The 26,663-nt window shown below is 36.3% G+C and overlaps 2 protein-coding genes across 2 annotated transcripts in view; one reads left to right on the forward strand and one right to left on the reverse strand.

Annotated features, from left to right (window-relative positions):
* The window catches only part of LOC131434957 (neurotactin), a 111,360-nt gene extending 105,219 nt beyond the window's left edge, over positions 1-6,141 (forward strand). The window contains exon 5 of the mRNA XM_058602332.1: positions 3,327-6,141. Coding sequence (XP_058458315.1) covers positions 3,327-4,888 — 1,562 coding nt within the window. The 3' untranslated portion in view covers positions 4,889-6,141. The remainder of the gene's footprint in view (positions 1-3,326) is intronic.
* A 10,379-nt stretch (positions 6,142-16,520) lies between these two features.
* On the reverse strand, positions 16,521-24,427 carry LOC131437275 (E3 ubiquitin-protein ligase RFWD3). Its single transcript, XM_058606516.1, has 3 exons — positions 24,280-24,427; positions 23,460-24,185; positions 16,521-18,254 (listed from the first exon to the last, which is right to left on the reverse strand). Exons 2-3 carry the CDS (start codon positions 24,028-24,030, stop codon positions 16,729-16,731), a joined length of 2,097 nt encoding a protein of 698 aa, XP_058462499.1. The 5' UTR covers positions 24,031-24,185; positions 24,280-24,427; the 3' UTR covers positions 16,521-16,728.
* Between the last annotated feature and the right edge of the window lie 2,236 nt (positions 24,428-26,663).

Consider the following 26,663-nt stretch of genomic DNA (forward strand, 5'->3'; position numbering starts at 1 on the left):
TCTTTCACTGCAACAAAAAAAAGTATCAGTGCCAACGTCACTCGTTCTTCTGTGAAGTTTGCCTATAAAAAGTGTCAAAATTATAACAATTCGAAGCTATTACACCCCAGAACCATTAGGGAAACCAAAACTACTATTAAAACGAGCACCACCAGGTAAAAATCATTGTGAAATGTCATTATCGATACTCGAAATTTCAGTTGAATATCGACACTGCGCATTATTCGATCTTCACTGAAAACCGAGAAAGACTGAAAGGGTAAATGAAAGACAGAACACAATTTTGAAACCACTGTTCCTCTTATGTCGTTGACTGAACATGGATCTCGTTCTCAAAATTTGCATGCGAAACTGAGAGTGACATTTATTTTTCGTCATTTTCGTCTACTTTCAGTCTATGAAAATAACTTTTATTACCTCTGATTGTTACCAGTTGACTGAAATCAAAAATTATTAATTTTGGAAAAGGTTCTTACAGAATTAAAATTACACATGACAAAAAACCCGTATTTTCTTTCTCTTATGGTGTGAATGGCTTTACATGATTTATTTTTTTAAACATACTTGTGAAGTAAAAATAAAATCTGTTTATATTTTTACAATGAGTATCAATTTTTTATTCTTCACTATTATGAAGGATTAATTTTCTCCGTTAAAGAGGCAATTTACAATCTTAGGAAAACGGTTATTATTGCAAAAGCGCAAAAAAAGTTTTCTTCGTTGAGCAGAAATTCAATAGAGGAATATCAGTTTATTTGGTACAGTTTTCCTAATAAACTTAAGCTTTTTGCTTGAAAATTTAACAGTAGCGTATAAAACTGTTTTAGCAACTGTCAACATTGGATGTTTCCCAAAGATTGCTTCAAATCCTCATTTCAATAGGTAACTGATTCTATTTGATAATGACTTTAAGTTTGCCTTATTTTACGTGTCCATTTACTAGTCCTTAAAATAAGTTTTAGAATTTGGTACCAGCAGTACTGCCCATACTTGCATATCTGTCCCATATCGATTTTCGCCAATTTTGAGTTAGCTTGAGGAATGAAATCTATCCTCAATATTCTCTCAGAAATTGCAATAAAAGTTTAGGGTTCGTTCAGTAAAATGTGAAAAAATATCAATTCATGCCTGGCCAATATGCAAAGTACCCGCATATCAGTCCCATTCAGTGCAAATTTCAATAATTTCATTTGTTGCAATATTGGAATAGCAAAAGTGTATTACCGATATTGCATGTAATAATACCATGATTTAGCATTAGGTAGTACAATAAATCAAAAAATTCAGAAATAAAATTTTGTTCGTTTGCCATATGGGACTGATATACAAGTATGGGCAGAGTAGGTGTGTAATTTTAATGCTTTGAATGGACCAGAAATATTTATAGTTAATTTGATCTTTTGTTTATTCGCCCTTTCCAAGACAAAGAGAATACCACTCAATAGTAAAGGTTTCTGTTATTTAATTAAAATTCGGTAAAGCGCTTTCAATTTATAGTTGAGCCAATAAAACTCAACAGTAAATGTATCTTATTGTCGGAGCAAACAATAAGATCGAAAAAAACGGGTTGAGAGACCAGTTAAAACAATTACCAAATTATATTTATTTATGAATAGAATCTTAGTTTGTTATCTATGTGAATAAAACGGAGCATTATCACAATTCTTATTTACAAAGCTACAACGCATGCTCAATCACCTGTCAGATTAATACAGATGCTCGCCCCAAGGTACCGCATGAATTAAATTCAAATTTGATTATTTAGTGTGCTTATAAGAGGTTTTCATCAACTGGTGATCTTCCTATTTTGTTAGACATTGTAAATTACCATACAGAAGATTTTTCATGAGTCTTACGAAAACTATTTAGAGCCCTACTGAAAACTAGGTTACTAAGTGGAACAACGAAATTGGATAGAAAATACTCAAAGTTAGGTAATTTTTTGGTTTTAAATGGGCATCTGTCACAAAAATTTCTGCATTGAGGTTTGTTCAGCTAAAAGGTTGGAAATTGGGTGCCAAACAAGAAGAAGTCGAGAGTTCACCCAAACATTGTTCCGAATTACAAAAAAAACGTCAATGATCAAAATGCAGATGTTCAAATTAGTGAACACAGCTTTTAATCAAGAATTCACGAATTCAAAAACATTTTATCACTAAATTTTTCAATTCAAAATTGTATCTGTAGCCACGTTGAGTAACATTGATAAATCTCGAGCATGGTACCGGAGAAGTTGAAGTTATAGACACTGCCAGTGACATAATCGCGAGATTCACATAGGAATGCATTCGAACTAAATAAATACTCTGTGGCTGTATATTTCTCAAGATTCAAATGATATTTTGTATTTTCGAGACAAGTTCGTCATATTATTTTTTGGGGTTCTGAAAAGGACCGCATCGATGACCAGGAACAGATATAAAAGAAGAGATGCTTTATTGCTGCCTTGATTCCGACTCTGTTCTGTTTAACGGAAACCGAAAAACCATACACCATTTTATTGGCGGTTATTGATACTATATTTATAATTAGAATAAAACAAAAAAAATAAACAAAGATTTGTTTTGGAAAGTTTCAAACAAAAAAATCATTGTTCCCCTTTGGGTCTAAAAGCTGCATAAATTTGAGCAGAATCAGTCAAACAGTGTTTGAGATATCATGGCAGCAGATATAAAAAATTGTATGATTTATGAATTGATTTATACCCGGCTTTAACCGTTTTGGTCGTTCGCCGGATATACTGAAACTATTTTCATGAAGGACTCTCTTTAAATGTGGCCTAATTTTCACTGCAATGAAAATGTGCGGTTCTACACTGGCGTTCTACGCATAATTGTCCCATACGCATAGGAAATCCCATAGAATATGTGAAGATTTAGCGTAGTACAGGCCTAAAAAAATCTCCAAAAAAATATAGTTGTTCACATTTTTTCTGATTTGCCCATTTCTGTGGATGAAACTATCGTAAATCTCTTTGAGATCCTATTCTGGCCCGAATAGCGGTCGATTTGTTGAATTTATCTCATATTTAACACTGTTGATGACAGTTTCCTTGAACACAAAGCACCAGTTGAATACTGCTGAATGTAGTTTTGATTCTCAATTGGCGTGGGTCTTCGTACACGACGTAACACCTTCCGTAGTCGAGTACTACATACTCCAATTGACTTAAAGTTGTAGTCACTTATTAATTTAAACGAAATTGAGTGCATATTGAGATTAGGACGAGGAGTGTAATTCCTCTATAATTCTCTAGTAATTCTCTATAAATGTCATGAAAAACATATCCTAATGCTAATTATCATTTTTATTTCCTTTTCTTTCAGATGACATTGCCATAATCACCGGAATTTTCGTATTCCTGCTGCTACTCGCCCTCATCATCGCCTTTACCTTCATCGGCAAAAGTGAACCGATAACGGCACCGGTGCGAGACGGAAAATACATCGAGACGGTCACATCCTGTGGTAAGGTGGAGGGAATTTTGGAAGATGGAGCATTTGCATTCCGCGGTATCCCGTATGCCGTTCCCCCGGTTGGACCGCTCCGTTGGAAGGCGGCACAACCGATCGAAAATATCAACTACTGCTGGAATGAGACACTGAAGGCTCACAATGCAACTCCCGTTTGCTGGCAATTCTACGCCGACGGAAAGGTCGACGGTGCCGAAGATTGCTTAACACTGGACGTGATCACACCGCATGTACGCTACGACAACCCTCTGCCGGTGGTAGTTCTGATTGGTGCCGAATCCTTCACGGGAGACTCACCCGGTAAACTGCGTCCGTCAACCCGTTTCGCCAGAGCTAGAGATGTTATCTTTGTTCGTCCCAATTTCCGTTTGAACGTGTTCGGTTTCCTGGCAGTAGAACAACTGACGAAGACTGCTCATCCTCCAACCTCCGGAAACTACGGACTTACGGATATCATCGCTGCGCTCAAATGGATTCAATTGAATATTGCCCATTTTGGCGGAGATCCAAAGTCGGTGACTTTGTTCGGACATCGCGCTGGCGGAACAATCGTTGCAGCTCTCGCCTCCTCAAACAAGACCACTAAACTGTTTGCCCGATCATGGATCTCATCTGCTGCGGCTATCTACCCGGGAAATCCTCTGTCTGATTCGGAGAAAGCTAACGCTGTATACCTTGGCCGTATTAAGTGTACAGATGCAAAGTGCTTGCGCGAGAAAGAAGACGAAGATGTTTTGGATGCTGTTCCTGATGTGTGGAGAAGAATATTCCCGGATTTACCCTCGGTTGATGAGAACACCACCGCCACTCATGAATGGCTAACGCTTGATGGACGAATCCTTCAGCAGCACCCAGCTGATGTGTGGAGTTCTGAAACCGGAAACCTTAAGTATGTAATCGGCACAACGGCCCACGAAAGTCATTCAGAAAAACTGCGTCTTAAGTACACCGAATGGACCCCGGAGCTAGTCAGGAAACACATTAACGAGAGCAAGATCGGTGAACTTGGTCTCACAGAGGAAGCCCTGCAGCGGTACAATGCCACCTATCAAGGCCTGGTGTCAATGATTTCTGACATAAGGACAGTGTGCCCACTATTGACAATAGCGCAGAAACTTCTTACGTCACAGTTCTACGTCGTAACGCAAACAGGTGGCGAGCTGAACATTGCCGATGTCGACTCCGACATTCAGGCGATCCTGGGCCGCTATGAACCGAAATCTCCCGAACAAAGACGATACATGTCAGCTATGCAGCAACTGTTCTACCACTACGTCTCGCATGGCGAAATCAAGCCGGAATTGCGACGGAAATTGCTCGACATTGGACAGGATGCACTGCCCACTTACAACACGACTAACTGCGAATTCTGGATCAAGAACGACGTCGTCCCACGATACGCACGGTTAGACTAAAATGGAAAGGATAGGAAAGTGTTGTTCTATGTAGACGCTAAGCAAACACAAGTTAGAACAGAACCAGTTATTTAATGTAGCTCTTTTTCAGAAACATAATCGAGCCAATTATTGTACGAAAACCATAGCTCAGGCCAAAAAGTGGACCGTTTTTGCTTCCTATACCAATGGTAGCTTTTTGATACGAGCAGTTTTTATAATCGTCCATTTTTTTTAATGACGAAATACTCCTTCACATTTTTCAGTATTAAGAAAAAAAAACATCTTGATCTTCGACCAAAAATATCGCGTAGATTTCATCTTCATCATCTAGGAAAATTTTCAGACATTTTTAAACAAGCTTGTTTATGGGTACAACTCGTTCAATAGAGGCAAAATAACTCTCCATACTACGCTAATACATAATTTTCCACGCGTGTTTTAACGATAGTTAGTCCACAAAATTAAAACACATTAAATGCTAAAGAAAAGGCTGTAAAAAGTTATAGCTTCGGAATATTAAAAATGAAAGTAAACAGAGGAAAAAGTCGTATGGAAATCGTAATATATTATACAAATCTCATTAATTTATAGCAAAAGAATGAGGCAAGGTGCAGCTTCGCAAACAGTTGGTGGGGCTTCGGGGAAGCAACTAGTACGAGAAATAAAGAAAAAGAAGAAAAAACATCTTTCGATTAACTGAATGAATGAAAACGACACACTAAACTAAGAAAACTAGTGTGTAATACATATTGTTGTAATTTATACCTATATGTAATATGTAATTATTATGTACTATTTTTGCTTTTTTTTTAGTTCCATGACAATTTAGTGATCTTTTGAATAAGGCAACTTTAATTTGTCCCTCCTGATTAGTAGATCCAGTAAGCTAATAGTTTTTAATGAGTGCGAGTTCAGAACAATTCATCACAAAGAGTATAAGTTTTACACAAATGTAAGCATAATGTTTTAGTAGCATCCAGAACCTTTCAGAACAAAATAACCTTTCAATAAAAGTACAACCGAACAATAAATCATACACAACAAAGCATTTAGAGAGAAAATAGTTGTTTTATCATTTTGTAAAAAAAAATACTCAGCTCAGTCAAATATCCAGGAATATTCTTGCAGTAAGATAGCGCATACGTTTTCCAGCATTCGTGGAAAAAAACATGACATGCATAGACATCAAATTCGCATTAATTACGTAGTAACTCGAACGCAATGTGTAAAGAGGTCATAAAGAAAAGGCTAGAAATATACATTCGTCTTTTTTGGATTGTACAGCAAAGCGTTTTCATTGTTATCCGAAAACAACAAAATTTTTTCGCGGTTTTCATGCATACTGGTATTTTACAACGAAGACTTGGTAAAATTTAACATAAGACCTTTATACCTTTAAATAAGATAATGGTAAGTATGTATGATAATTGGTGCGGGCATTAAGTGATTATTAAGACGCTCTGGATTTAGAACGATCCGTTCTCAGCAGTTGTCTAGATAAATCTTCATGAGAAAAACATCCCTTTGTCTGAAAAATGTTCTAAATAAACTGATATTTTTTTTTGAATGTACGCCCAACAACAGCAGAGAAAACTGATTTTGCGTTTTGAAAAAATATCTGTCTTCCTACACTGATAAAAAATTTTACGTTAGCATCATGCTAACAGGGAATCTGTAGATTTTTAGTAGAAATTATACTACAAATTCTGAATGTACATCAAAAACGATAAGATATATCATTGCCGCCAGAATCTGATGAATTTCGTATGAATATTACAGAAAGATTGATAACCCTATTTATAAGGGATTCTGTTTTTTGCATCGTTTGAAACATTTAAAAAACATCGCCCCGGATTAAATTCAATTGCAGCTGGTGTGACACTGAGATCTTTCATTTGCGCCTATGCTTATGAAAACCATCTCAGAGAAAGTGAAATGAATTTTAATGATTTAATCCCCATTACCGGTACTTCCGGTACCGGTATAATCGAATTCAATTCGTTTAGCCAGTAACAAACATAACCTGCAATTACCATATGTAACTTTCCAGCATGTGGCTCCGAGAAAACCGAGTGTATATTTTTTTCTACATACACACAGACTTTTTGCGATCTCGACGATTTGAATCGAATGTTATACGACCAGGACAAAAGATTTTTTTTAATTCAGAAAACATCTATTTTTATTTCGTAAAAAAAACCTAGTCAAATATGTTGAAAAATATTTTTTAATCAATCGCTGAATATTTCTCATTTTCCTTTAAACTATGGAACTTGTTGCACTGAATGATGCTTTCGAAGATTATCGAATAAAAATGATCGCCAAATGTGCCCAAATTCCCGCTCATATAGCTGGAAAAAGAGCGTTAAACGTCACAAGAAACAGTTGGTACATATTCCAATAAGATGGATTGGATTTAAGTTGTCGATGTAATCATTTTGCCCGTCGAGTTTAGCACCATTCAATACATTACAATTTTTTTTAAATTTCTAGTTTTGAGTTTTTTTTTGCAACGAAATTATATTTTGTTTATTTGAAATTTTCACAGTCGAGTGCTCGGTAATTGTCTCGGCAAAATGTATAATTACTGAGATTCTCGGCAATCCTAAATTTGTTAACTGTCAATTATTGCCGAACTTGTCAGCAGAAATTTTGCTGTCAGCTCGGCAAAAGTTATCAGGATGGAATTATGAATTGCCGAGTCATCAGTAATCGAGAAAAGGAAATATTTTTCTTAATTGTTGTATGAAATTAATATCACAAAAGCTAATGTTGGTAAAAAGTGTATTTTATTGATGCTCATTTCAATTCAGTAAACAAAAAAGCGCAAACACCAAAAGAAAACATCACGGCTAAGGACAATTCGACGTCAACATTTCATATGGTCACATAAACCAATGGGAGTTTCTCCTTGTTAACACTCTCTTTTGTTAATATCTCCATAATTTTCACGTGTACTTAAATAATATTAATGTAGACTGAAAGACAATTTTCCCATGTTTCTTATAGTACCAAATATGTAGCGAACGTTTGTATGATAACGCAAATATAGTCAAAAGAGAAAGTAAACAATGAAACTCTCAATTATTTTTAGGCTCTTTTGAAATGTTGACGTCGAATTCTCAAAGAACATAAGAAAAGTTCTCAAGTGCAACTGACAGATTCTCTTTGTTTAACCCCTTCACGACCATAAGATGTGCAGGACGAAATATGTCAGACCAAGACAATATTTTAGCTATGTGGGGTGCAAATTAAGAGAATATGACCAGATAGACATGGCAGGGTGCATTAGATTCCTATAATGTCATGGGAAATATTTTTCCCTATGATTCTTGGAAATAAATGAAAAAAGAGTTGGGATTATTATATCGTAATTTAATTTCTTGCTTTAATTGCTTTGATTATCAGAATAGTAAAATAAATAGTTAGTTACGGCATTCTACGAAACGATTTCATGTACTTGTGGACGTTGCACATTTATTATGTGTTCTATTTTCTATACGTCATTTTGCACAAACTTTTTTAGTGCGATAAAGTTTGATAGTTCTTTTTACTTATTCGTTCAGAAACACACTTGTCGCCTTGGAAATAGGTTTTCTTTAACATTTAGTAAAAGAAAACATCGATTTAATAGTAGTTGAAGAATCCATAACGATATTTATAGAAGGAAAACATATTTCCCTTGGTCGTTAAGTGGTTAATTGCTCTTTCAGTTATTACGGCATATCCCTGTATTTTCCAACAATTTCCTAACTACAGATCGAAATAGTGATGGGCAATACGGCTCATTTCAATGAGCGGCTCTGAACCGAACGCTCTTTCGTAAGAGCCGGTTCAATTGAACGGCTCATTGGCTCTTTTTCAATAAACGTCAATGTAGAGAACCGGTTCGAGAGAGTGAGTGTGAGAGCCACGGAAATGCATGAGCGGTATGTGCGATCTAAAATTGTGTTTCACAACTGGAGGAAAAAAAACTATTTTTCTTCAACTATTACGACAGAATTCTTTGAAAATTCACTGCTGAATAAAGGTTCCTATATATTTTTGACAGCTTCATTAGAAAACATCATCGTTTAACCACAACGCAAACAAATTTGGGCGTACACAGGCACACAGCTTTTCCAAGTTGAAACGCAGATTTTAAAATGGCAACTCTGCTTGAGAACCTCGGTTCAATTTTGAAGAGCCGTGGTTCGTTCGCTCACTGCTACGAGTCGGTTCAAATGAACGGCTCGTGAGCGCTCGCCCATCACTAGATCGAAAGTCGATGGGTTCAGTCTAGGACAGGACCAGACAACTGGCTTCTTTTTCCAGAAAAATATTTCTCTTCTTATTCCGGTTGCTCCCTGCTGTAAATAATAAATGCATCGCGATCACTGTTGCCAGTAGAGATAATTATTCATTCTGAAAACTTTTTCCCCTTATAACATGCAATTATTTTTTCATTTGAAAACACTTAGACAAATACTATATCAGTCAAAAATATAGCTCTGGATTCATTTTGATCAGATGTTTGTTTTGAAGAAAACTTTAGTTGAAACAGCTTAATAAAATTTTTCTAAAATACTCGATTTTGGGTAATTAATTCTTGCAGCTTTATTAACTAAAGTATTCAACATATTCCATTTGAGAAAAATAATAACATACAGAAGTATCCAAAGATTCGGTGCTATTCTCAACCAACATAATCAATATTCTCGTCCATATCACACATCGTGATTTCAGGCTTTCTCTTTGTATCATCCAGTGATTGTTAAATGTACTCGTATACTTTCCGCATTGACAGGACTTAAAAACAAATTGAACTTAAATCCTATTGAAATTAATAATTTTGAAAAGATGACCCGAAAAATAAAATATCCAATATCAAGCTACATTGTTACCGACGATACTGACAACACTTTTTCTACCACCCTGCAGTAATATTGATTTCAACAACTTGTACTAGCTTTTTTTTTTTTTAAATAATTATTTATTGGAATATGAGTTAAAATTAAATTATTAAGATTTAAATTGGGTGTTCAGCTACAAGTGGTGACTTTTCAGCCCTGTTATATATATATATATATATATATATATATATATATATATATATATATATATATATATATATATATATATATATATATATATATATATATATATATATATATATATATATATATATATATATATATATATATATATATATATATATATATATATATATATATATATATATATATATAATTTGGTTATTACCATGAAGACATCATTTGCTTCCGCAATTCTGAGATTTTTGTGTGGGGAAAATTCTAAACCTACTTGTATTGTGTAGTGGGGAAAAGGAACTTATATACTAACTTACTAACTAATACAGAGAGCGAATCGATTCAATTGAAGATTGCATCGATTTTTGTCGGAATTTGCTTATAATATTATGTGACATTACATCTAATGGTTCTATATTTGTGAGTCTGTGTAACTCATTTGTACTAAACCAGGGAGGACGCTTCAAAATCATTTTCAGAATTTTATTCTGAATCCTTTGAAGCGTTTTCTTCCTGGTGGAACAACAGCTTGACCAAATTGGAACCGCATAAAGCATGGCTGGTCAGAAAATTTGTTTATAAATTAACAACTTGTTTTTTAGACAGAGCTTAGAATTTCTGTTTATAAGAGGATATAAACATTTAATATATTTATTACACTTTGCCTGGGATCCTTCAATGTGATCCTTGAAAGTGAGTTTTTGTCATACGTTAAACCTAAGTATTTAGCTTGATCAGACCATGTCAATTCCAAGCCATTCAATTTGAGAATGTGATTATTGTTTGGTTTAAGAAATGAAGCTCTTGGCTTGTGAGGAAAGATAATTAATTGTGTTTTTGCTGCATTTGGTTTAATTTTCCATTTTGACAGATAATCACTGAAAATATTTAAACTTCTTTGTAGGCGACTGCAGATCACTCTTAGATTTCTACCTGTGGCTAACAGACTTGTGTCGTCACAGAATAGCGATTTCTGACAACCAACGGGTAGATTTGGAAGATGAGAAGTGAAAATATTATACAAGATTGGAGCTACACTCGAACCATGCGGAACACCGGCTCGTACGGGTAGCAATTCAGATTTACAATTCTGATAGCTAACCTGAAGAGTACGATCAGTTAAATAATGTTGAATCATTTTGATCAAATAAATAGGAAACTGGAAATCAGACATTTTTGCTATTAAACCTTTGTGCCAAACACTGTCGAATGCTTTTTCTATGTCTAGAAGAGCAACTCCAGTGGAATTTATTAGAAGATTTATTTGATTTTATCATGTTCGTTACTCTGACAAGTTGATGAGTAGTTGAATGTTCATGACGAAATCCAAACTGCTCTGGTAAAAAAATTGAATTCTCATTTATATGAGTCATCATTCTCAACAAGATAATTTTTTCAAAAAGTTTACTGATAGAAGAAAGTAAGCTAATTGGGCGATAACTTGATGTTTCTGCTGGGTTTTTATCAGGTTTTAGGATAGGAATTACTTTAGCGTTTTTCCATCTTTTTGGGAAGTAAGCTAATGAAAAACACTTGTTGAAAATTTTAACCAGAAGTCTCAAGGCAACATCGGGAAGATTTTTAATAAGAATATTAAAAATTCCATCATTACCAGGAGCCTTCATGTTTTTGAGTTTCCTAATAATTGATTTAATTTCATCAAAATTCGTCTCAATAATGTCATCGTGTGATAACACTTGGGTTGAAATATGATCATATTTCAGTGAGACTTCATTTTCAATAGGACTCACAACGTTTAAATTAAAATTGTGGACACTCTCGAACTGCTGAGCTAGCTTTTGAGCTTTTTCACCATTTGTAAGAAGTATTTGATTTCCTTCCTTGAGAGCAGGAATTGGTTTCTGAGGTTTTTTAAGAACCTTAGAAAGTTTCCAGAAAGGTTTAGAATATGGTTTAATTTGTTCAACTTCTTTAGCGAAATTTTCATTTCGCAAAAGAGTAAATCTATGTTTAATTTCTTTTTGTAAATCCTTAACTATGTTTTTCATAGCAGGATCACGAGAACGTTGATATTGTCGTCGACGAACATTCTTCAACCGAATGAGCAGTTGAAGATTGTCATCGATGATAGGAGAATTTAATTTAGTTTGAGCTTTGGGAACTGAAAGATTTCTAGCTTCGATAATATAATGATTCAAATTATCAATTGCTGTGTCGATGTCCGCAGAATTTTCTAAAATAGTTTCATGATCCACATGATTTTCAATGTGAGATCTGTAATCCAACCAATTAGCTCTATGATAGTTGAAAATAGAACTAATTGGATTAATTATAGCTTCGTTGGAAAGTCTGAATGTTACTGGAAGATGATCTGAGTCAAAGTCAGCATGTGTAATTGGTTCACTACAAATGTGACTTTGATCTGTTAGAACCAGATCAATTGGGGGGTTTTTCACGGAAGAGAAACAAGTAGGATTACTGGGATGAAGAACTGTGAAGTAACCAGCTGAGAGTTGATTATGAAGTATTTTACCATTACTGTTATTTTGCCTACAATTCCACTGGACATGCTTAGCATTTAAGTCCCCTATTACGAAAAATTTCGATCGATATCTTGTAAGTTTTTGCAAATCGCCTTTAAAGAAATTGAATTGTTCGCCGGTGCATTGGAATGGCAAATATGCTCCAGCGATGAAATAAATTCCATGAATGGTTTCAACTTCGATTCCCAAGCTTTCAATAACTTTAGTATTGAAAGAAGGTAAAATTCGATGTTTAATTTGCCGTTGGACAAAAATGGCAACTCCACCACCCATTCCAGTAAACCTGTCAAATCGATGAACCACATAATGTGGATTACTTTTCAATTTTACATTTGGTTTAAGAAAAGTTTCTGTCACAATGGCAATATGAATTTTGTGAACTTTGAGAAAATTATAAAATTCATCTTCACTCGATTTCAAAGATCGAGCATTCCAATTTAAAATATTCAAATAATTATTTAACATCACTGTTAAATTTTAAATTCATTATAATATTATTTGCAAATTTCCATCCGATTTGAAATGCTTCAAAAAGTGATGAAGTCGAATTCATTTGGATGATCATTTGAAAAAGTTGATCTTGTAGGTAGATCATTTTATTTTCAGTTATATCGCCTAAATCGACTTCATTTAAAGAAGCGAATGGCATTGAAGGAATATTTGTAGGTAGACTGCCATTAGAAGAAGATGATTTGGCCGGTCAACCTATTAATAAATTGTTTTCGTTAGAAGAAGAACTGCAAGGCGGTCCTGTGTTTTGATTATTTACATTCGAAGAAATAGGTGATAGATTTCTACCTAATATACCAGCATAACTGACATTAGAAGAAGATGATGACGAGGTCGATCTACCTGTCAATAAATTGTTTTCGTTAGAAGACGAATTGGCAGGCGTACCTGTTTTTTGTTTCGAAGAAATCAGTGCCTTAGAAGAATTAGGCGTGGCATTTGTAACGGTTTTTTGATTTTCAGGTATGCTCTGTAAATTTAAGGTCGTGGATTTGACTTGTTGTCGAAGCGAACGAGCGTTTAAAATTTTTTCCCTGACAGGACATTTCAAATAATTGGATTTATGATTTCCATTGCAATTTGAACATGAAAATTTATCAGTGGTTTCATTCATTGGACAAACGTCTTTCGAATGCGATTTACCACAATTCAAACACCGTATATCCATATGACAATTTTTGGTTCCATGACCGAAGCCTTGGCAACGACGACATTGCGTTAAGTTTGCAATACGATTATGCCGTTTATAATGTTCCCAATGAATTTTAATGTGGGAAATGAAACGTACTTTTTATAAAGTTTTCAAATTGTTTACATCACTTCGATTGAAGTGTATTAGGTAAAGTTCATGGGAAATTCCAGAGCGTGGTTTAGAAGTACCATTCGTTTTTTTTTTTCATAAGTATTACTTGGGAAGGGGCAAAACCAAGCAATTCTTTTAGTTCATTTTTAATTTCATCAATACTTTGATCATTTGATAATCCTTTCAAGACAGCCTTGAAGGGTCTGTCTGATTTTATATCATATGAATAAAATTTATGAAGTTTCTCGGTCAAATATCGAATAAGACGTTCGTAATCTTCCAATCCATCCACCAAGACTCGACATTCTCCTCTTCGTCCGATTTGAAATGAGACTTTCACTTCCGGGAGAAAAGTAGAAAGCTCAGTACGGAATGCTTTGAAGTCGGAAATCATCACCGTCACTGGTGGCATAGATTGATGTTTCTTCCCAGAACGACAAGCGTCCATTTTGGGAATTTTTGAAGAATTTTCTTCTATGTCGCTACAATCGGATTCAGGAAGAATCTCGTAAATATTGTTAGACGGCATAGGATCAACGGAAGGGAAATCCGTCCGTTGTCTTTTATTTTTACATTCAGATTCTATAAGATCGTGAATGTTATTAGAAAAATGTTGAATAACGGATTGTGATTTATTCCGTATTGAATTATTTTTAGCCTTAGGCTTGTTGCCTTTCCGATTGGACGCAGGCATTTTTGAAATTAATGAAATTTTAAATTAAATTAACTAGGCTAAATTAGTCTTCGATTAGACTCCTAGCTAGCCTTAAAAAAGGCTGATTAATTTCTTAGTCACTCTAATATCACTCTTTGTATCACTTAGTCACTCTAATATCACTCTTTGTATCACTTAGTTAGTGATTCAGGTAGCCTTGAAAAAGACTGAAGCCTTGAATCAATGAAACTCTAGGTAGCCAGAAAAAAATTCCAGGAGCCAAGAGCTATACGCGTGCGGTGCGAACGACTGTTCAACACCGACTGGCTTGTACTAGCTTATGTCACTTTCAACCAAACACGAGCTGGTCCGAAATTGGTTCCAAAAGTGGATTAACAATTGTCAGGTCCTGTCCTAGGGTTCAGTCGTTATTCTATGTAAAGAGTTAGAGAGACGGATTACCGATGGGCCGTAATAATCAAGTCCCTGCTACGCCGCCATGTTTTTGTGACCATCATCTTTTCCGCAAAGACGAATACAACGAAGAAGTATATAAGTTCGTTGTTGCTAAATATCTGTGATATTTAGCTGTGAAAGTTGATTTTTTTATGTTTGATTATAAATGTGATATCGCTATGAAACGTGCGGTGCCAAATTGTAATACTGACTTTCACAATCGATGAAGTGTTGTATTTTACTTCATTTTGTTTACTTTGCTCTCACTGACTTGCTAGCTTTGATGGCCCCGAAGGACTGAGATGTTGGTTACGATAGCACTAGCTGGAGCGCCTTATTGTTGCCACCGGGCTGGTAATAATCGAAAGCGAATGTAAACATAGCGAAACTCTCATTTGCACTTAGGATCTTTTCTCGTGTTTGTCTTCAATTGTTTCTAGTACTAGTGCTCCTTCTCACTCAATTCCGATTAGTGATGGGCAACCCGTTCGCGAACGTTTCGAATTAGTGATCTATAGTTCTTTGTTGAAGAACGGTACTGTTTTGACATGTTTGGCAAGCTGTCACTACATCGGAGAAGTGCTACAGTGGATAAACGTTTTTTTTTTTCAAATGAACGGTTCTGACTATCACTAATTCAGATAGATTTCCGAACCAACCGGTTGAAGGCGAAATTCATTCGGAATCGGTTGTTGCACTAGAGTTGGGTTTTTTTCGAATTCATTCCCACTTAGAAAAAAACGTTCAACGGTGGTCCTTCATTGGTCCAATACGTTGGATCATTGGTCCAATAAAAGTCCAATCAATCGTTCAACACGGGACCTTCGTTTGCCGATTTTGAAACAGACCGTTGAACCGAATGCCATTTTTTTCGTTCAACAAACCCGGCAGACAGAGGTCCATTTTTGAGCCATTTTTTACATGAGGAGTTAGAGCCCCGTTGGACTAACTTTACTGCAGAATTTCTGAAGTTTTTTCCAATTATTTGTTTAAACTAACACTACATACCTGCACAATACTTCTACTTCTCGTAGAATAACAACAAATTTTCTTTCTATGTAAAGGTAACACTTAATTTTCACACTATTTTTGTAAGAGAAAAAACAACAAACCGTTCCAGCAAATTTAACGAATGTTTCGTGCAATATGTCGTTCAACAAGCGCTCAAAAATCAACAAAATTGAACGGCCTCCTGAGTGGGTTATGATTTCCACATGGAATTCCGAATTAAAATTTCTCGCCGATTCAGATCTGATAATGTCGGCAAATGCCATCGTATCCAACATGCCTTCTCAGCAGAGGGCTGGTTCAAACGCTGCAACTCGATCAAGGTGTGAGACACTAACTGCATCTATATTGCGAATAATGGATCCATATAAAATAAACATTTAATACAAGACAAACAAGTTATCAAACCATAGCTCCACATTTTTAGGAACATCTAGACACCTGGTACTATCAAAGCACTAACGAAATTTTTCAAAACATACATTTTAGGAGCATTTACGCACCCATTTTTCACGGGTTGCTCAACTACATAACTATTACAATGGGGAATCTAGATGTATTTTATTTATGGTAAAATTAACTGTACAAATAATTTTCTCGCAGGAGTCTAATCAAGTATAAAATTCACAATAAAATAATCAATCGGATTATCATCGAACCATTAAAAAAACATCACCTGCTCAGCTTTGTATGGCTTTATTTGTACGAATGCTGTAGTAAAAAATAACATACTCACTCAACTAACCTAACAACATGGTCTTCTCATTACGATACCTTTGGAAACTATTTATTTGGACAAACGCAACGCCAACCTAATTTAATCTTATGAATATTTAATTGCGTAAAACTCAACAACACAATCGCACTTGTACTTTTGCTCGTATTGTCTTACACTACTCGGAATAGGCCCGGTAAACGCGGCATTTGCTATCGCTCAGTGCAGCCAGGAAGGTCTGGTTGCATGCATATATTGGACACAGGTCCCAAAGTACATCGGATACCGGTAGACTCTGAAGGCGTTGATTGCCCTTGCCGGCACTCCAAGTAGCCAGCTGACGATCATCTTGCAAATATGCAGCGACAAGAGTGTTGTTTTCATCGAAGCTGACCTGGGCACTGCGGATCATGTTCGGTTCCACAGCCGATCCGGATATAGTATGAACAATATGCAGAGCACATACGGACTCTAGTTTGACGAGGCTGGCAATGATATAACGCGCTCTTGGATGACGACTACTGGGCCTAGTCGTTATCATGATGTAACCAGTCTTTTCGCAATAGTTCATGGCGGTAAAGGGCCCGTCCACGTTCAATCTCATGGACTCGACCCGTTGAGCAGCGGTGTATTCAAAAAACCAGCAAGAAGTGAGTTTGCACACCAGGAACCCCCCGAACGGAATCGAACTAGTCGGCGACACTGGGCAAATGTTGATGATCGGTGAACAGTCACCTTCCGTTCGAAATTCCTCTACATACTGATTATTGTTACGAATATCGTACACATACACCATTCCCGACTGAGTTCCCAAATACAGGAATTTACTCCGCTCCCGGTCAAAGGCACAAGACCACACGTTCGCGTCGGACGGTGTGAATGTAATGACGGATCGGTTATTGAATGTGAATAATTTCACCCACCGTTCGCTGGTCGCTGCAGTAAACAGCTCATCCTCCACGTCGATACTGATATCGCGAATCATTTTACTCGAAATGTGGAGAACCGAAGAGTTTTGGAATGCTGGTATGTCGATGAATTTTATCGAATATCCTGGAAACAAATTCTGAGTAGATTTTTGAGATACCAGTAGGTGTTGCCGTTTGCTTCCATACGCCATTACCCGGCAACCAGGATCCCGACACAAATCGATCGTTTTATCCAATGCGATCTTATAGTTCCGCATCGATTTCGTAACGCTCGACAGTTCCCCCATCAGTGATGCATTGGATCTCAGCTCATCGACACCGCGCTGTTCGTAATCCTTCAGTCTCGCTCTCAACTCGCTGGCCACTGTGCGCTGAACTTCCAGTTCCATCCGAGCGACCTGCAGTTCCCCGGCCAGTTTACTGACTTTCAGCTTCTCCTCGTCGACCTGTTGTTTCAGTCGTAACTCTTCGGAATTATCGACGGCCTTCACTGCCTTGGCGTACAGATGCCGGATGTCACGAAGATGGGCTTTCGTTTTGCAAGTAGCACAGCAACGACTCTGCATCGGATTGTCCTGCAACCAGCGCTTGATGCACATGTAACCGAACAAATGACCACACTTCAGAGACACCAGCCGATGTTCACCGGTTAGCGTCCAGCTGTCCAGACAGATAGAGCAGATGGTTCCATCGTCGTCATCGTCGTACTGAGGAGTGTTGGTACTGGAAGGAGCTGGTGTTGCTTTTATCGGGGTTAAGGTGCGTCGACGTTTTCCTGGAACAAGCAAACAGATAATGCTTAAAAAGCTACTTGGACTTGGAGAGGATATTGAGTAGGATTTGAAAGATTTTATTGCACATATATATTTACATATTATTGAAATTTATAAACGAGAAACCATGTAGACAAGATTTAACGCCTCGACTTAAGAAAGGTATAAGAGTTGCAGTCGAACAGATTGGATATTGCAATATACATACAGTTCTTTGCCAAATGCGAAGCCGATGTCACTGCGTAAAATTAAAATGTCCTCCGCGTTGAGCATAACAATGTCGAATATAACATACCCATTTATTTGGAGGACAATGTCCTGTACTTTAAATGATGCTATTGTATTAGCATTGCTATTTTGGAGTTCTAGACCATTGATTCTGGTACTTCTGGAACCACATTTTGAAGGATTATAAAAAAACATGAAATGTCATCGGAACGTTTACTTTTATCAGATATTTGTCTAGAGAATAATGAAGTTAAACAAGTAAGGGAAACGACCGATGCTTCAATAAGTCAGATTCAAAATAGTGAGATTTTCGGATGCTACAAACTTAACTGAAAGGTTTAATGAGCACTTGGCTTGGTTCAAATTTTGGCGAAGCTTTGCCGAGATGCAGGGAAAAAATCTAGATGTTAATCGTTTCGTTAATCTACGTTTGTTAAAATTAGTTAAACCTGAAAACGAAGCGAATTTCATTTTGGAGTTTTTGACCACTATTTCCGATACTTTCGGAAGTGGAAACCTGTATACCTATGAAATTTCCTATGTATATCAGACAGTTCTACTTGGAACGGCAGTACTTTTAGTTGAAGTCGGTTTGTGTTCCCAGCCACTAGCCCTTTGAATTGGTACAGTTTTGAGCCTAATTTCGTTAATTTTGTACGTGATTTGAATCGTCGCACCCAATGACGGTTGAAAATATTTGACTTTTTTATCACCTAATAATTCCGGGACTGGCAGTCGCAACAAAATGAACAGTCAACTATGGTATTGCAAAACTTTTCATTTGAATTGAAGTGAATAAATGTCGGCTCAGCATTCCGGTTAGGCTGAGAAATGGAATAGCGTTTCATTTTTTTTATCGCTACTACCGGCATAACTGAAATGAGTTCCATTTAATAATTCTAGTAGGGGAAGGTGTTCGGTTGCCGGCAGTGTTCGGTTGCCGACACCCCACCGTAACTTTTGACAGAAAGCAGATAGCGTCATTCCGACAAATGTCATATGTGTGCAATAGCAGCACATTCTTTTTGTGCCGAATACCGAAGCACACAGACGCTTGTACTTTTTGCTGCGCTCAAAACAAAATTTAATTGCGTGAAAGTCAACACAAAAGTTTTTTTCTGACTTTTTTATAGTATCATATGCTATCAAAATTTTCGCAACGAAAATTTTGTCATTTTCAAAATGTCTACCGATTTCGGTTACCGGCACAAAGTAAGTCAAGGATGCTCCGGCTAAGAAAAAACGTGGAAGACTAGCCAAATCAACTCCAAAGGCGCCACCATCCAAGTCATCGGCCAAGAGAGCCTAGGCGAAGTCACCATCAGATAATGAAGACTTTTGTCCAAAACGCCTCCGAAAAGAATAAATTTCTTTTTTGCTTTGAATAACTGCAGGCGAAGTTTTTTGAGGTGCCGGTAACCGAGCACATTTTTTGAAATACAATGTGCACTAAGTCAGAAGTTATGAGCTTAAAATAAAAGGGTGCGGTAACCGAACACTCTCCCCTACCTCATGAGTACCACATTGTGTTCACATCCACATGATTGTTTTTTTTATTGTTTTACCTTTCACTTTCGGCTGATCAGTAAATTAACATTGTATTGTGTATCGTTATTTATAGCCGGATTTAGGGCATTAACAGATTATGATTATGAATTAACAGATTATGCCTCGCAAAAGTAAGCATTTACTTTACATTTGCTTACCGGATTATGTTGATCCGCAAGGTGGCATTTGCAGTTCAACATAATCTGCTAATGCACTGATGAACCGAGAACGTGTGAAATGAGTTTGTTTGGTCATAAACCATGAAAATCTGTGAACTAAAAAAATATTAACTAATTTTAATGCATTCATAGCTCTTCATACGGTCAATCGTGAAAAAAAAATGTACCCAGGGATACCGGAACCGGAAGTCGAATCTACACGAGAGTCAGGAACTTTCTTTGAGATCTTAAGCTAAGTTTATGAAAATCGCTGCAGCCTTCTTCGAGAAAAGTGAGTGACACTGTTTCCATTTTTTAACATATCACGTTGTAATTCAAGAGCCAGAATGATCAAGTTCAGGAATTTTGTATAAAATCATAGAAATCTTCGAGAAAAGTAAATGACAATAATTAGTAAGTGTTTTTGTCTTTCTCGTATAAAGAAGCTATGCAATCACTGCAAAAATCGACTTTTAAACCGACACCTGGAAGGCCGAGTGTCGTATACCATTCGACTCAGTTCGTCGAGTACGCAAAATATCTGTGTGTGTAGGTAACAAAACTGTACACTCGATATTCTCGGAGATGGCTGCACCGATTTTCACAAAATTCAATTCATTCCCATAGTCTGCTATTAGTGTTACAATGTATAAAACAAATTGAACAAAAGTGCCCTCGATTTTCTCAGAAGTCGCATAATCGAAATTATCAAACTCAGATTCAAATGAAAGGCTCTATAACCCCATAGCCTGCTATTGAATTTCATGCGGATCCGTCTTCCGGTTCCGAAGTAACGGGGTCAAATGTACAGAATATAACAAAAAAGGCACTTGATTTTCTTGAAGACCGTTCAACCAATTTTCACAAGCATAGATTAAAATGAAACCCTATCAAATTTTGTCAGGATACGACATCCGGTTTCGGAATTACATTTTCAAGAGGGTGTTTTCATATATGAACCATTTCACCGCAAGTGAGAGATTGTTTTTGAAATTATATTCTTGTATTTTGAATATAATGATTTGGCTCAAATTTTGCATAAACGTTATTTATGGCCAAATGAAACAATTTGCATCATCAATTTTCCCTTTTTACCTTTTAGTTTGTAGCCTTACTTTTGAGAAGGGACTAAGTAAAAATCCCTTGAAAATTTTCAATAATATATATCCCAGAAATTAGCGCAGTCGAAAAAAAATATTTTTTTTTGCTGTTTCAAATAACACGTAAAATTCAGAAATTGCAAAAAATGTCTCCATGATATTTTTATTCTAATATGTTGTAGCTGAAGCCCAAAATAAAAATGTGTAGCTGAAACCCAAAATAAAATTTGAAAAAGTTACATATGTTCAAATTAATGTAAAATTTGGATCACGAAACAAATGTTTTTTTTTTTTGTTTCAATATTTTATGAAAGAATTTCATTTTTCATTTTTTTCGGAAATTACTAAATCGATTTTTACAAGCTAAGATGCAAATAAAAGGTCTGAGAATTCTTTAAAAAGCCCCCGAAACTTTCGGTTCCGGTATTACAGCGCGATAAGTGAAAAATTTTCAATTTCACGTGGCGCAACGAGGTGCAATGTTTTATAAAACTTAAAAAAATTTATCTAGTTGGCAGGCCTTGTTAGTTAGTGCATATCTGAAACTACTTTGGGGCTACTAGTCCCCGGATTCAGCTTCCGGAAGCAACGATAATAGTGAAGAATAGCTCCAAAAGCGGAACTCACTTCGATTTCTCAGAAACGGTTAAATCGATTTTCACAAATTATGAGTCAAATTGAACTGTGCAAATTATAGGGCAATGAGTATCAAAACTTTCAAACTATTATACAAAATGATGCAAAACCGGTACGAATCGGTACGTGCTGGTACGGATGAAGAAAACACCACCGCCTAGCATACAGCGTGCTTTGTTCAATTTAGTATAGTGTGCAGAGTTGCAACATTTAAATCTATATTAACTTGACATAACTGTTTACAAATTGAAAAGGTGATGGTAGTTTCTACCAAAGAAAGTTTATGATTTTCAAGTTTGAAAAAACTAGGTGGATTGAATAATGTTTTTTATAATACTAGAATATATCAAATATATAAGAAAGGCAATACATATTTTTCGCAAAAAATCAGATCATATGATTCCCAGTTTTATGACATAAGCATGCCTGTTATCTTATTAGGGTAAGCCAGTTGTTATATTTTTCCTGATATACCCGTTGGTTGTTACAGGTATCCATGTTTGTATATAAAACAATCTGGTATTCCGAATATACAAGCTAGTGAGAAACGAGTGATAATCAAGTGAAAACAAGAAATAGCTCAGAATTAAAGAACGAAGTACAGAATAAATAGCTTCTTCTACAATGATTGCGTATTGTTTTCTAAAAAGCGTTCCAAAATTTTCACGGAAAGTAATATTGCCAAATTAGTTAAATTGTATGAAATAATTGAGCAGCTCAAAGAAAAGTTCTCCAGTGAAGGTTCGATAAGGGCTGAACCTAAGTCATGGACAGCCGAGAAAATAAAGAAAACATTTAATACGGTGATATATAAAGCAAAAAGATTACCGAATGAGAGCGGTGTGCATTCCACTAGTGGATCGAGTGCAGCCAGTGGACTAGATGAAAATATTAAGGACACCGTTATGCAATTTTACGAGGATGATGAAACCAGCCGATTATGTAATAGTTAGGAAGAACGGAAAACGTCAAGCTGTTCAAAAAAGGCCAATGACCTCTACATTGCGAGAAGCCAACAACCTATTCAAGAAATTGGACATCTAAATACAAGTTGGATTTTCATTCTTTGCTCAACTGAATTCCTATAAATTTGCCTCAAATTGGAAAAGTTATGCTAGTGTATGCCCGAAAAACTCGTTTGCCCTTATTCAAGATTCAAAGGAATTTTTTGAAGACTCCCTTAGTAGCATTTATGAAAACTTGAGTTATATGATAAAGGCATCATTATACCACTAGATGGATTAAAATATGTCTTTTTTTAAATTGCATTAACGTGAATCTGCTTAGCGGTTTATGCTGAACCGCGAGGTGGCATTAGCAATATAACAAATACTGCTAATGCACTGATGACATAAAATTAATCTAGCTTCTCCATTTGTCCTCGATCTAAGCGAAGATGTATTAGTGAGAAAACGAAGAACAACCACAATTTAGAGACTGCTCCCGGCAGTCGCGTAGTCACCCGAACTTAGATTTGATTTTCACAATACGCAAGCTGAACTTATTTTTCCGTTACGTGTAACAAAACTTTACTCACGATTCCGTGGTGAGTCCCCGATAGTCCGTACGATGGACGGTCCCGCTTGACCATCCGTTCTCCGTTCCAAACGCAACGTGTCTTCGATTAACACAATCGGACCTTCCATTGTGGCCGCCATCATCGCCGTCGGTGTGGCTACTCGATCTTCTCCACCTTCGTCGCTTGTCACGCCACGGTCATCATTTACTATTTCAATCGTTGCCTGCGCTTCCGGTACCGGACCATCGACCATCAGATTATTGTTCAAAATGATGACTGGCGACAGAAAGCCAGGCTGCTGAATGCGTGCCAGATCGATTTCCATGTTGATCGTCGGTTGCTCAAACACCAACGCAGCATGATCTTGGCGCAGATCCTCAGGTGGTTCCGAACCAACGGGTAATATATTGGCTGGTTCATAGAAATTCTCACCACTTTCTGATGCGTCATCATTTCGGCCATCCACTTGTTCAGCATTGTCCGAGTCGCCAACAGTGATCGCAGCTTCCATCCTTACGGGATCTTCATCAAACATGTTAGATGACCCTCCAGAGGTATTCTGATCAGCTGGTTCCGCTACAACGTCCATTGTAACTGTACTGCGACAAGCGTCAACAATCAACAGACGCAATTAAGGATGTCGTCAATAAACAGCACCAGATTCTTGCCCCCATCCAAGCGCAAGCTCATTCAAGAGGCAGCTTTTGTTTCCTTTTTCTATGTTGTTACACGAATCAGCTGGTGCTGTGATGAGAAAAATATAATCACCGCACCGAGGAAAAAATGCAGTTTTCGTAGCACTATCGCAGTGTATTACACAAAAGGGGGACTTACTCACCTTGACGTTACAATTCTGAAGGTTTTTATTTGAAAACATTTGCTAAAAATACAACGCACATCAAATGCTTCTCGGTTGCTCCCCTTTTGATTGGTTGATGAGCTAGAAATTTTATGCTGCGAAGATACGTAAACAAAATTTGACTGATTTACATTTCTGCTGTAGGCAAAACAAAGAACTTGTATATAGCTAAAAACAGTGATGCCAATGTTATCTAATGAAGAATTGAACTATTTATGCACACAGAGAAATTCACTTTATAAATTTCGAAGCTCGTTTCAGTTATTTTAAGAAGGTCGCTCTATAAAACGCTAGCAATAATAGTTAACTTTATCTATTTTAATAAACAGAAACTGTAAAATGTTAAAAGAAATCCGTAGATGTTAGTTTGATGCTAAGTAAAACATTTTTTAATAAAGTATATAAAAACAGTTTTAAATAATATAAGAAAAAACATTTTTAAATGCAGTATAAAAAGTACTTATTTTTGTCTACATGGTCTATGACCGGATTCTTATCGTCTTTTCATCGATACGATATCATCCAAAATTGAAGTCTGATACAAATATAAAATTTTGTTATTTTGTTCTCCGATGTCTATCTACCAGCATAAGCAAATACCATACACTAACTATACTAGATATTTTCAAACATTCAAGAATATGGTTTGAATTATATATGGAAAAGTTTGTAATACTGATCAAATATTATTTTTACATGCGGGTATCTATTAACGCAATACGTTTTTTTTTTCTTCTTACAACAAGAGAATCGTAGTATAATCGTGTGCGAAACTGACGATAGAGTTTCAATTAAATTCAATGTTTAAATTGTACCTCGTTAGAGTAGAAAAGTCAAGAAGAAGAACAACGACCACAACAATTCTGGTTTGATTAAAGCAATTTTTTTTTTTTCGAAACAACGAAAATTTATCTGAAAACAAAACCCGCTTGTGAGGAATTCTGACAACCGATAGAAGCCGGTATGCAGCAAGGCTGCTGTCATAACGGCCAGGCGAAATTGTGTCATTCTCTCGCCCGATGTGTGTAGCTAATTCGCTCTTCCTTTTTTTAGTGTGACTGCATTTGATATTCGTCAATCGTGCATGCACATGCAAAAATAAAAACGAGCTTTAAGACCAGGTATATTAGATTGAAATGTGGGTATTTTGAGAGACGATTCACATATCATGTTTGATAATGAGAAAGCCATGTGATTGGCACATTGCCGAAAAACTTAATTACCGGTAGTGACACCCGCCAATGAAAAATGGAACCTAGGAAAGGAGGATTCTTTCGGAAATTTTCATATCGGCAATAGTGAATTGCAACCTTTGTATCGTTCATTTGACAGTACAAATAGATATCAGCAATAAAAGTACACTCGGAGTAGAAGAAAATCGATTTCAAAGTGATTAATACTACTTTTTTTAGTGTAAACTACGATTAAACATGGAAAATCTTCAGAAATGTGTGAAATTGGGCAAGGTTCGGTTTTTTTTTTCAAACAGAAACCAGTATAATATTGATTTCTTGAGGACTAGAATGTATAGCGATCGGGTACCATTTATTTTGGATACTTCATCTGTTACTTCTAGGCATTTGAAAAATGGTATTAAACCAAGTTTAATGCTCCATTCTAAATAAACGTTAATTTTCGCACAATAAATTAAGATCTACATTACCACCTTAGAGTAAAAACTTTTTCTTCAACTTCTACTACTACTATATGATTTTTCAAATGAATTTGCTCGTTTTTATAAGAAATCGTTGAAAAGGTGAAGTAATTAAAAATTTTCCTACCGATTTGACAGCTCTAGCTGAAAGTATCATCTCTGAACAAGCAGCGCCTCTACATTTCAATTTTGCGACAAAATGCCAATTACCAGACCCTGTCAGCTTGGAGCGAAATCAATCTTCAGTTCAGCAACGCCATCGCACGGCATCACATTCAACATATCATGTCAGTTGTATGGGTGCGCAGTGCGGCTATTTTGGCGCGCACGAATTTGACATTTCTCTCCCCTACTTCTATGTACTAGGTTCGATGCGGACTCGCCTGAGGGCGCCATGCTCGCAAAAAAGGATGTTGCCAATGATTTGTTCGGGAAATGTTAGAGCTGGCTATCTTGTTAATATGATGTCTTTGCAATTACCCTTCATATATTCTCAAGAAAATAAAATAACACAGTTAAAGGCCCTGAAAATGTAGAACCAATTCAAAATAGTACTGCCACTCTTGCATAACAATAATACTAGCAGGTATAGCTCATCGTCTGGGGGGAAATCTGCCAACCACGTGTGAGCGTGAACATCCAAAGCTACACGCAGAAAAATCCGGATTGTGTGGAACAACGAATCAATTAGAAATAATAGTTTAACGAT

Source organism: Malaya genurostris, chromosome 3 (genome assembly GCF_030247185.1).
Source record: "Malaya genurostris strain Urasoe2022 chromosome 3, Malgen_1.1, whole genome shotgun sequence".
Taxonomy (NCBI): domain Eukaryota; kingdom Metazoa; phylum Arthropoda; class Insecta; order Diptera; family Culicidae; genus Malaya; species Malaya genurostris.